General features: G+C 31.6%; 1 protein-coding gene and 1 long non-coding RNA gene across 4 annotated transcripts; both read right to left on the bottom strand.

The window, feature by feature from the left end:
* Positions 1–1,011: 1,011 nt before the first annotated feature.
* Positions 1,012–4,390, bottom strand: LOC111879996 (uncharacterized). Of its 3 annotated transcripts, XR_006183178.1 has the most exons (6): positions 4,258–4,390; positions 3,930–4,041; positions 3,764–3,845; positions 3,481–3,530; positions 2,715–2,872; positions 1,012–1,255 (listed from the first exon to the last, which is right to left on the bottom strand). It is a non-coding gene; the product is annotated as an uncharacterized LOC111879996 (long non-coding RNA). The 3 variants fall into 3 exon arrangements; XR_002846309.3 differs by lacking the exon at positions 1,012–1,255 and having other exon boundaries at positions 1,839–2,872; positions 4,258–4,389; XR_006183177.2 differs by lacking the exon at positions 1,012–1,255 and having other exon boundaries at positions 1,839–2,872; positions 4,254–4,369.
* Positions 4,391–4,830: 440 nt separating this feature from the next.
* Positions 4,831–8,888, bottom strand: LOC111879998 (beta-galactosidase 15). Its single transcript, XM_042902127.1, has 16 exons — positions 8,681–8,888; positions 8,345–8,553; positions 8,152–8,221; positions 7,946–8,038; positions 7,713–7,856; positions 7,524–7,612; positions 7,322–7,427; positions 7,116–7,203; positions 6,878–6,996; positions 6,605–6,766; positions 6,323–6,516; positions 6,003–6,216; positions 5,687–5,911; positions 5,074–5,574; positions 4,898–4,993; positions 4,831–4,851 (listed from the first exon to the last, which is right to left on the bottom strand). The coding sequence occupies exons 1-16, from the start codon at positions 8,846–8,848 to the stop codon at positions 4,831–4,833; spliced, it is 2,499 nt and encodes an 832-aa protein (XP_042758061.1). The 5' UTR covers positions 8,849–8,888.
* Between the last annotated feature and the right edge of the window lie 2,576 nt (positions 8,889–11,464).

Genomic DNA, 11,464 nt, shown 5'->3' on the forward strand with positions numbered 1-11,464 from the left:
TTTTTCGTTGAGGTTTGGAATAGTTTCAACATCAATGTGTTTACGGCGTGATTTTTCATGACAATTTGAACCCCATATTAATTAACTAGGTTATAACCCGTAGAAACCACGGGTAAAGAAAAAAAATATAATATTGATAATTAAAAATTGTATCTTTATTTTTACACAAAAATACAAGTTTAAATTGCATAATTTTTTTTAAATGAAGACGATACCCACAATTAATGGTGTAGCAAAACTAAAAACAAAATAAACCTAAACAACGAAGCAATTAACACTTGAATTAGAAAATATAAATGGTGCATTATAAAACAACATGTTGGGTCCTAATTTGTTAAACATAAAATATACATTAGATTTAGAGATATACTCAACGAATACAAACAACTGTAGATTTTTTTAAATTTCCGTATAACCAAAAACATAAAAGTAAGAAAAAAAAACAATGTTTCGTAATTATATTGTAAATTTGCTAGTATATTGCAAAATGAAAATATTCTTTTGCAAAATATTAATGTTAAAAAGTAAGTTATTTTGGAATTGTATAAAGTAAAAAGTTATTAAGAAAATCATGACTTAAGACCTTTTAACAAAGTATTTCGTTTTGGAAATTTTGATTACTTAAAGCAATTAAATTTTAGTGCAAAAATACGATGTTTTATCATAAATTGTACACTTCTTTGTAAGTGTAAACATAAATTTGTAAAATATTCTTTATATAGGTTTTTCTAAGTGAAGCTTTACGGTTAATGGTGTATTTCTTTAAATAAAAAAATTATAGTTTGTTTTTCATTCCATTAAGGGCGTGTTTGACACAGAGTTTTTGAAAGCGTTTGGGAGTTTCTAGCTTTTAGCTTTTGATAAAACGTTCTAGTTTAAGCAAAAAGCTTCGTTTGGCAGTACGAGCGTTTAGCTTTTAGTTTTAACAAAACGCTCCGATTCTAAAAGCTACTTCATGTAGCTTTTAACAAAACGCTCCGGAGCTTTTGAAATCAATTTCCATAATTACCCTTAAAAATATATTTATATATATATTTTTTTATTTTTAATCAATTGTCCTTTTATGTAATTTTATATATTTCAAAAGCTTACAATTACTTTTGCCAAACATTCATATAACAAATAAAAACTACAGCTTCCCGCTACTAGCTACCAGCTACACGCTACCAGCTACCCGCTACCAGCTAACCGCTACCCGCTTCCAGCTAACAGCTACTTTTGCCAACACATGTCCTAAGTATACACCAAAAACCACCTAAACACTAAAAAAGAGCTTGTTATTTTCAAATTTACCCTAAAAATCAAATTATTTTTTCTATATGATGACAAAATCACATCATAAAAGAACCGCCCCAAACAAATTTGTATTTAAATGATTTGTAAAATAATATTTTGCAATTGGATACAACCAGAATGAAAATAAATAGGTATAAAAGATGTTACCAAACTTATATTAAAAAATTCAAGCCGTTTGAAAGGAAGTACAATAGATGGGATAAGCAGAAATATTAGATAGTTGAGAAAACAATCATTTCCATATGCATCAAGCAAATCTTATGACCGAGTTATTATAGATGTTCACCCTTGATACACATTTTTGTTAAATAATTAGTATATTTATACAAATAAGAAAGATGTAATAAATATTTACAATTTATAATATTTACAATTTATAATATTTACTCACTAGCTATAGTACAATGTTATACGGGTAACATAATGGAAGTACATTACTAATATGGGCAAAAAAACAAAGTAAAAGTACATTGCTAATATTCATATATAAACATATAATACCAATGGCTAAGTAGTTTTCAAAATAAGAGAAACAATCCAAAAGTTTCAAGATGTTACTAAGATAAACAACCAAAAATATACAGTTACAACAATTAACATAATTATGTTCAAATTATATTGTTTAAATCGGTTCCCATGCAAATAAATTACTTAGAGACATAACAGACCAGGAAAACATACTTACTGGATAACTAACAGCAAAAATATGAGTTTTTTAGGAGATAACCATGAGAGATAAGTAAAAGTTGTAGTTGTCAATTATATTATCTAAATAGAGCATTCATGTTATTGAATGAATCAAAGCACAATCAAATTTCACAAACATCCAGATCCAATAAAGAAGAAATACTTTTCGCGGATAATATAAAACAGAAAGAGTAAAGTTAACAAAACCGGAATGATTCCATCTCTAGGTTATAACCCGTGTGTTACACGGTTGACAAAGTAAAACGACATTAAAACTTTAAAAAAACATAACCATTCATAGATTTACAAACATTTTTTTTATACAAAATTAAGTGTTTTGTTTGAAAAATGTATATTTGTTAATTTAAAATGATATTAGTAACTTTTTAACATAAGTATTTTGTCATTTTTTTTTGTTAATTTAAAATGATATTATTAAGCCCTTTTTTGCATTTTTTTTTTTTGAATTCAAAACTAATTCTACGCAATAAAGATATTCACTAAAAAATGCAAAAGTAACTTATGAGGTTTTCACATTTATTCATATTTACATTGTGTTATTAGAAACTACTAAATAAAAGATATCACTAAAAAAAGCATAATAAGTTTCTTTAATAAAAGTGTATAATTTACAAGAAAATGTTTATTTAGAAATCAGTTAGACATAAATAGTTCTGATCATCTTTTTCATATGGTTAATTTGCAATTTTCTTCTTATGATTGATACTAACCTGAAAAAGGATGAATGTTGTATTAAGAGGTCATTATATTGGTCTAAGTGTTGTTGGCAAGGGCAAAATGGTCCAACTGTTACCCAGGTTGATATAATGTTGTCAATGATACCTTTTTTAAGATGTGGTTGCTTGAAACATTCAATCAAATACCTAATCTGCATCAAAAACAATAAGAAATATGTGGTTAAAAACCAAAGATTTATAGCAAAAATAAAAATAAAAATCATTCCCTGTAATATCAAACATGTCTACACATTAATACACACGTACTTTGTCAAATATTTGTATTCATCTCGTAGCAACAATCTGAATGCACATTAACACCATTATGAAAATTCAATCAACAGGTCCTATTTATTGTAGATTAACAACTTTATTAAATATATCCTTAATAGCTATCATTTTATATTATAAGATGTCCAACACTTTTGTAATAACCAAATAAGATTCACTCTTTGTAATACATCTACCACTATTATCAATCTGCAATCTGCATACGTATGGAACTCATGTTTGTTTTCTTTTTTAATATAACTTTTATAAAAGAGGGCAATTCTAATTAGGTAAAATGAAGCAACTTCGAACTAACTTCAAACAACGCATGCAATGAATTACCCAAATACCCAATTGAAAATCAAAGCAATACAATTCCAAAAAAAACACTCCGATAAAGTAAAATCAACAACAAAATTACAGAATCTGTTAATTTTATAAAAGCAATTAGAATTAGGTCAAAACACCCATAAAATATATCAAAATGCACCTGATTTTTCGCATCCCTCAGCAATTGCAACTGAAGAGCATGAAAATCATCTGAAATGGGAGGAAAAAATTACAAAAAATACAAAGAGCATACTCCATATGTTTTTCAGCCAATATCCATACACTCACTCAAAATAACAAAAACCTCTAAGTATCAACACATAAATTAAAGATTGGGGTTTCTTTGACATTTGTTGTAGATGCGAGAAGAGTCCGTTGTGAGTGAAGGAAAGGGAAAAACCGGCGATACATGATGATATCACAAATGTAAATTGGTCACGTACCTTACTTGATTACCTTTCGCCGCCTTCCATGTCCGATATTTGATGGTGGTGGCGAGAAGATATCTGCCTGAAGTTCTCCAATCTGAAATAACTTCATCCCTTAATCTTATATTACGATTTAATCTAAAACAAAGGAAACGGAAAAATCAAGAATGGGTAAATTCACCTCAATCATGAATATGCTCAAAACCAATTTCGTCTTAAGTGTGTATGTATCTGTGAGAGCTCCGACCTTCACACAACCGCCGATCGATTTAACTAATTTTCAATGGATTCATCTGAATCGAGATTTTATGTAAGACAATGTAAGCTTGATAATAAAAATAATGATGGAAAAGGAATGATATACAGAAGAAATAAAAAAAAATGATATATAGATCTTATGTCTCCGATTTAAGGACATGTTGAAGAAAAAGTGACGATCTAACTAAAATTGGGGAAGGAGAGTGAGTATGAATAATTGATATTGAAGAACAGAGAAAAAAGTAACCTACGAAATTCATTTGGAAATACAACCAGGTTCCTAAATTAAAGGCATTTGAGATGATCGGGTCAATTAGAAATCTGCGAGATCTAAGGAGATCAACAATTGAGATTACAAGAATTCAAAACCATATACGTATTCAACAGCAGGGGCATAAGCGGAAATTCACTCGCATGAAATAGGCGGGATAATTCGATCAGGGAGGGCTAATTGACTACCACGTGACGAAAATGCTTTTATTTATTAGATTAGGGGATTCCCGGTGGACCTATCTTTCGCAAATTTAGAGAGTCCATTAGATCCACAACGTTCCCCTTTCTATGTACAGCCTATTGTTTTGTTTTTAGGCCCAATTCTAGCCATCATCGAGTTCCACAACAGCGTCATTGGGGTCAAGGAAAATCAGAGCTTTTTAGAGCCCATTATTTGAGGATATCATCCCCAAGAAGTCGAATACTATCGTTATCTATTACCAAAATACCGATTGATAGATACATGCACAGGTCTATTTTCTTCTTGAAAAACAAATTAATAAAATTTCCAACCAGTCGATCCCAAATTTAATTAAAGAATTAAAATGCCATCAAGATCGCGGTCTTTGTTTCTAAAACAAACAAAAAAAATGAAAAGAACAATAACTAACAAACTACTTCTGCAACAAGTCTCTTTCTGATACCCTTACAATCGACGGATCCAAACACGGCTTCGTTTGCTGCAACCACACATTTCTCCTTCCCAATGCATTCCTGTTCACGAATAATATTATCAACAATTCATATTATGACTATAAACATTAAACAAACATGCAGTGTTGATCATTAATCACCTTTTTCAATACGTCCAAAGCATTAATCTTTCTCCCTTCACAACTCCCCTTTTGAAACGACCCACAGCTCCCTTGAACGTCTCCAAAAGAAGCAAATCGAACTCCTGTGATGCTTCTACCATTGCTGCACGATATCTCCATTGTCTTGTTCTCGTATGCATAACCACATGCCTTTCCGACTGACACTGTCTGGAAATTCACCGACGATGGGTTGCCTCCAAATTCCTCCCACAAAACCAGTTCATTCTGATCACCATCCACCAAGAACGATCGTGGAACATGATACCACCTTTGCGTTGGTTGACCACAGGCCCTAACACACTTGTTGTTATCATATTTACCACGATAATCACAACCTTTCTCCGAGCAATTATGGCTTTTTGCAATGTTGCTTGGCCAATATCTACCGATGCTTTTCCCGTTCACCCATGCAAGTCCTTTACCCAATCCGTCGAGATCCAATGACACCGGATCTGTTCCCATCGGAGCTTTGAATGTCGTCTGCATGTATCCAGAACAACAATTCCAATTATTCCAAGTACTTACTTACAAATAAGATTAAACATTTGATCTTTATATATACCAAATGAATTCAAATACATTCGATTAATACCTTGTACCATGTCATTTTTCGTTGTGTGGGAAGTTCATGAGTTTTCCACTCGGAGGAATCGACTTTAACAAGGTTATTATATTGATCGATGCTTTTTATTCCGGCCTTGAAAGACCATTCGTGCGAAGACAGATCTGTAATCACAGTTTGATCACCTTTCCTTCCTATGATCTCTACTGGACCAGGTACACCATTTGCAATCATATCAAATTTCGGCCCATAATGCTGTTCCATATATAAACAACATTACATTCATATGATGAATATAAGTCCATATATATAGTCAAATATACGTACGTAGTTCTCGCTTTGTTACCTGAAAACCGGTGGTGACGCTAAGTAAGGTTATTTGATTTATGCCAGGTTTCAACTTAATCTTCTTCTCGAAAACATAATGGAAAATTCCGTATGTAACAAATTCTCTTCCTATATATTCACCGTTTACGTATGCATGGAGAACTTGGCCAGTACAATTAACTCTCAGGCTCATATCATCGCTCCAAATCGGGTCATTCTCATCTATATTCACACTTCAGTTGATAATCAAAAGAAATATTCGAGTTAATAAGTAACTAATTAAGTTGATTATCATTGTTATTGTTAATCTATAAAGTGATCACATATATAGATATATACCTGGTCATGTACCACAGGTAGTCACTAACATCATTAGCAGCTTTTTGATCCATCAGTTTAGAAGCACTTTTGTCTCCCTTGCCTTTAATAACAGTGTCATCGATGTTCTCATGCCTCCATGCCCACTTCAAAGGTACTGGTTCCTGCTCTGTTTGATTTGCTTTCTTCTCTATCACCCATGTTTCAGTGTTCACCTGTGAAAAGTTCAGACATTGGACGCAAATCTTAACGAAATTTCCATTATTCTTATTCATATATGAAGATAAGTATTTGGTTACCTACCTTGGCTGTGTTATAGACTTCATTCTTACAGTCGGGAAGTACACTAACAGACCATGCAGGAATGTCGTAAATTGCTCCTTGAAAACTAACCCTAGCATCCGACGTCGTATTTGTATTGCTCAAAAAACAACCAGTTCCATCGTTTGACTGATAAATCGATGCCTGTCATCCCCATAAACAAACAAAGAAAATTAAACATGTATACTCTTAATTTTCAGCAAGTTTAGCTTGCAGAAAAAGATTTATAAAACACGTAATTATATATAGTTATACCGAAACTGAATTCCCCATGTCTGTGTGTGAAACATTGCCATGGGTAAGAACCTTCTCCATGGAATGAAGAGCGTCATGGAGCTCCTTCAAATGCCCAAATTTGGGTTGATTGAAATTCCCTATAACAACAAGCCAGAAATTAATAATCCCATCACTTGAGTTGAGTTGCATACTTGCATGTCATTATTATTTAACATGTATTAATTTGTGAAGTCGAAAATAGAAGATACATAATTACCATATTCATCAAGAGGAGCATCATAGTCGTATGAGGTTGTGATTAATGGACCACCAGCAGTTCTACCAAAATTTGTGCCACCATGATACTAGGCACATAAAGAATGTACGTAACATATTGTAAAATATATTGATTCATTATTTAATTACAATTAAGACTCATGAACTAATTGTGAAGTAAAAAAGAAAAATAGTATTAAATAGTACCATATAGTAGTTATTGAAAGTGCCTCCATACTGAAAAAATCTAGCAGTAGCATAAGCAATATCCTCAGTTGTTCTAAACGGATCTGAACCACCCCAACTCTTGAACCTAATTATTAATCCCAAAATTTATCATAACAATAAAGCAAATTTAACAAAATAAAGAAGTATTAATAATATTGACATAATTATATAAAATATATACCATCCAGTCCAGTTTTCAGTCCACATCTTTGGGCTATTGGGATTGTTGGGAGTAAATTCATCACAATACCAGCCATTGCATGTATTTATCTGGCAACATTAATTAAGTAGACTATAATCAGACTTCTAAGCTACAAGATATATAGTTGCCTTTTTAAATTAAAATAAATATGAATTCATTAATGGTTACCATAGGCTTTGGAGCATCATTTTGTTGACACATGATCCATGGGACACCAATATTAAGTGAATCAGCCATCTTTGCACACCAGTCGATATAAACTTTCCCAGCATGTCCATAAGATGTCATCACATTTCCATATTCATTTTCGACCTGTTTATGATTCAATATGATTGTCGATACTAATTATACTGATAGTTATAAATGCAAAATGAATGAAGGATTGCATGAAACAAGAATACCTGGGAAAGAATGATGGGTCCTCCTTGAGAAGCAAAAAGCTTCTCTTTTTTTACCATGTCGACTATCTTTTCAGTAAAATTTTGCATCTCTTTCTGATATTCATCGATACATAAAAGCAATCGTGTTAGCTATATATGATGGCCAAGTTATATATTATATATAACAAATAACAAAATATGATCAATAACTGATAAAATATAATTACCATGTACACAGTATTAGCTGTTCGAAGTTCTTCGATCCCACGCATGTTGTGCAACCATAGTGGAAATCCTCTGAAACCATTATATATATAAAACATGCAACATTAATGATTCCACCAAAAAAACATGTGAATAAATCAAGATGTTGGAAATAAGTAGATACATATTAATGCAAAAAAAGAAAATATAACAAACCCGTAATTCCATTCGGCACAAACATAAGGTCCGATACGAAGAACAACATATAGGCCGTGATCTTGAATGGTTTTTATAAACCTTATAAAATCCAAATTGCCAGAAAAGTCATACTGGCGACGAAAAGGCTCATGAGCATTCCAAAAAACATAAGTTTCAATCGCATCGAGGCCACCCTCTTTAGCCTTCTTAATCAAATCAGGCCACATCTAATAAAGCACATGATATGTATATTTGATAAGACAATGGTTACAAATTAAGGTTATAGTACAGAGATTAGCTAGGTCGTATAATTTTTTTTTTAAAAGAAAGGTGGTATATGATAATTATATGTACCTCGGGCGTGCTACGTGGATAATGAATGGAGCCACAGATGAGAAGACGGCGCTGGCCATCAATGGTGATGGCCCTACCATCGTGAGAAACTTTGGTTGCATTAGCGATTGAAATGCATTGATGAAGAAGAAGTAGAGAAAACAAAAGGAGAGTAGTCAATCCCATCATGATCGAGGGAGATTAATGCATAGAAGATCAGTATCAACAAGTGGTGTATATTTATAGGGATGTTGTCATAGTGAATTGTGGAGTAGTTGAAAGCTCATGAAAATTCGGTGTTCAACAGTTGAAGTGGTATAAATCTAAGTAATCAATTTCCGATGTTTGTTCTAACATTTCCTAAAAAACACCAAAACAATAGCAATTCATTTAGAAAAGATTTTGCACTTTTTAAATAGCACAAAAGACAGTTTTTTTAGAAATACGTACATTCTTTTACTTATATCATGTCATGTCATATTCTTTCAAACATATCATAGGAGCTTTTCTAATTACTTTTATTCAAACGTATCAAATAAGCTTTTGCAATTACTTTTATATTCGTGTAATATCAATCTTTTCTTTTAACTAGTCCTCCCTGCCACATTAACAACTAAGCAATGTTACTATTGTTCCAAACATATCATATCCTTTTGCAATAATTTTATATTACTTTTTAAATATATCTTTAATACTCATATGCGAGGGTACAATAATCCCAGAGTTAATGTTGATCAACATATGTAAAACTTTTATAGTCACATCGTTGAATATTACGTTATATCTTTCATTGGACGGTTTTGAATTCATATTTTTTCACACTTGGATGAGGTATGTGGTGAAAAAAATGACGTACTATACAAAAAGTAAATAAAGATAATGATTAAGTTGATATTGGGCCTACTTACCAAGAATATTAAATCAAGGGAATACAACTCGTCATCCTCAAATACACACAAGTTTGTTCATGGGCCAATACATGATCCCCGTCTAACCAGAAGAAAAACTTTTAAGAATAAAGGTAAAGAAACATTTTCTTCAAGTATACAAGAGTGAATGAAAATCTTTTTTTTTTTTTTTTTTTTACAGCAAGAAATTTATGGAAAACGTACAAAGAAACTTTGAAAGATTGCGAGAGGAAAAAAGAATGGCAAAAAAGAAAATTGACGATCAGATTGATGGCATCCATCAACCTTAAGAGAGCAACAAAGAAAATTGTATGAAATGCATTTGTTATGTGGGTAAACGAAAAATGATGTTAATATTATGTATTTTATCAACTACTTGTAGTATGTCAAAGTATATTGGCTATTTTTGAGTTGTCTACTGTTGGGTTGTGAGGCCAACAAATAAACAGATGGTATATATAAAAATAAGATATAGATAGTACATATAAAAGTAAAATAAAGGCACTCGTTGCTATGTTATACCCAAAAGATAATATAGCTAAAGTAGGACACAAAACTATTGTGAAATACCTTTTTTCATAAGGGTTTTTAATTGATTATAACTAACAACGTATCAATAAAAATATGTTTTAACAACTATAATGTGTAACTAACTAATAAAAATCTTGAATTGTTACTTGAAAATGCATTCTTTGATGATTCTCTACACAAAAATCGAGTTCTATTGCTTCTAATGTCGAGATATGAAGCAATGTGACCTAAAAATGGTATTTATAGACTCGAATCGTTCAAAGCTTACCAGCTCTAACTCAACCGAGTCAAATCATGAACAAAAAAGAGACTCGACTGAGTCACTTAGTCCTGCTGACTTTTGGCTCGGCTCAACCACATTCATCCCAAAGCAAAGTGTGACTCGGTCATGAAACTTAATAATAGTGGAATAATTTCCTTAACTGATTTATGTAACATTGAAGTATATAAATATACAACAAGTGGACAAAAACCTAAGAGGAACGAATATAGATAAGCTATACAACAATGTGTTGGATTTTGTGTCGAAGCTCATAATTATAACTGGGATGTACTTGACCCGATAGTAGCATGGTCCTTTTAGGTTGCCTTCACCAGTGCAATTTAATAGGATGAATTTTTGAGAATAAGGTTATTTATGATTTATTAATTTATTACAAGTATAATTTATTAATATCATATTATTTAATTAGTATTGATCAAGAATAAATTTAGAATTAATTTTGTAGTCAAAAGAGACTAATTAAATATATGGGGATTGATTATGTAAATCAATGATTCTTGTAGTTTGGGCAAATGATCCATGATTATTTAAATGAGCTAAACCAATAAATTAATACATGGATAGTCCATGGAGGTTAAACCCATGGAGCATAAGAATGTGAAAAGTCATGGAGCACTTGTTGGAATAGTGTCTAAGGCTACAACTATATTAGGCAAGTATTTGACCCGATTGTGCATGGTCCTTTTGGGTTGCCTTCACCATAGCAACTTGATAGGATGATTTATTATGAGAGAATAAATATTATTTATATATTATGAGAATAATATAAGGAATAATAATATTGTTATTTGATTAATATAAGTCATAAATTAATTAGTATTAATTTGGTGACTTAAAGAGATTAATTAAATAAGAAGGTATAAACTGTCAATTGTTTGATAGTTACACTTTAGACTGTAAATCCTCAAGGGATAAGGATTGGACGGATTCTAGAGCTTGGGATAGCTCAAAATCGTCCAAGGCTTATCTAAGGTAAGGATTTGGATTGCTTTAAGGAAAGATTATCCAACTAGTGTTTAAAGGTGAAACCCTAAGGAGTCTACAAGTATAAATAGATCCCTTGAGCAAGGGAAATCGGCATCA

Source organism: Lactuca sativa, chromosome 5 (genome assembly GCF_002870075.4).
Source record: "Lactuca sativa cultivar Salinas chromosome 5, Lsat_Salinas_v11, whole genome shotgun sequence".
NCBI classification, from domain to species: Eukaryota; Viridiplantae; Streptophyta; class Magnoliopsida; order Asterales; family Asteraceae; genus Lactuca; species Lactuca sativa.

Excerpts from the sequence above, each read along its gene's own strand:
- LOC111879998 (XM_042902127.1), bottom strand. The coding sequence starts at position 8,848 with ATGATGGGATTGACTACTCTCCTTTTGTTTTCTCTACTTCTTCTTCAT. Across the intron at positions 7,857-7,945 it reads GACCCATCATTCTTTCCCAG|GTCGAAAATGAATATGGAAA; the intron begins GTATTCTTGTTT and ends AATCATAAACAG. Across the intron at positions 6,517-6,604 it reads AAGTCTATAACACAGCCAAG|GTGAACACTGAAACATGGGT; the intron begins GTAGGTAACCAA and ends AACTTTTCACAG.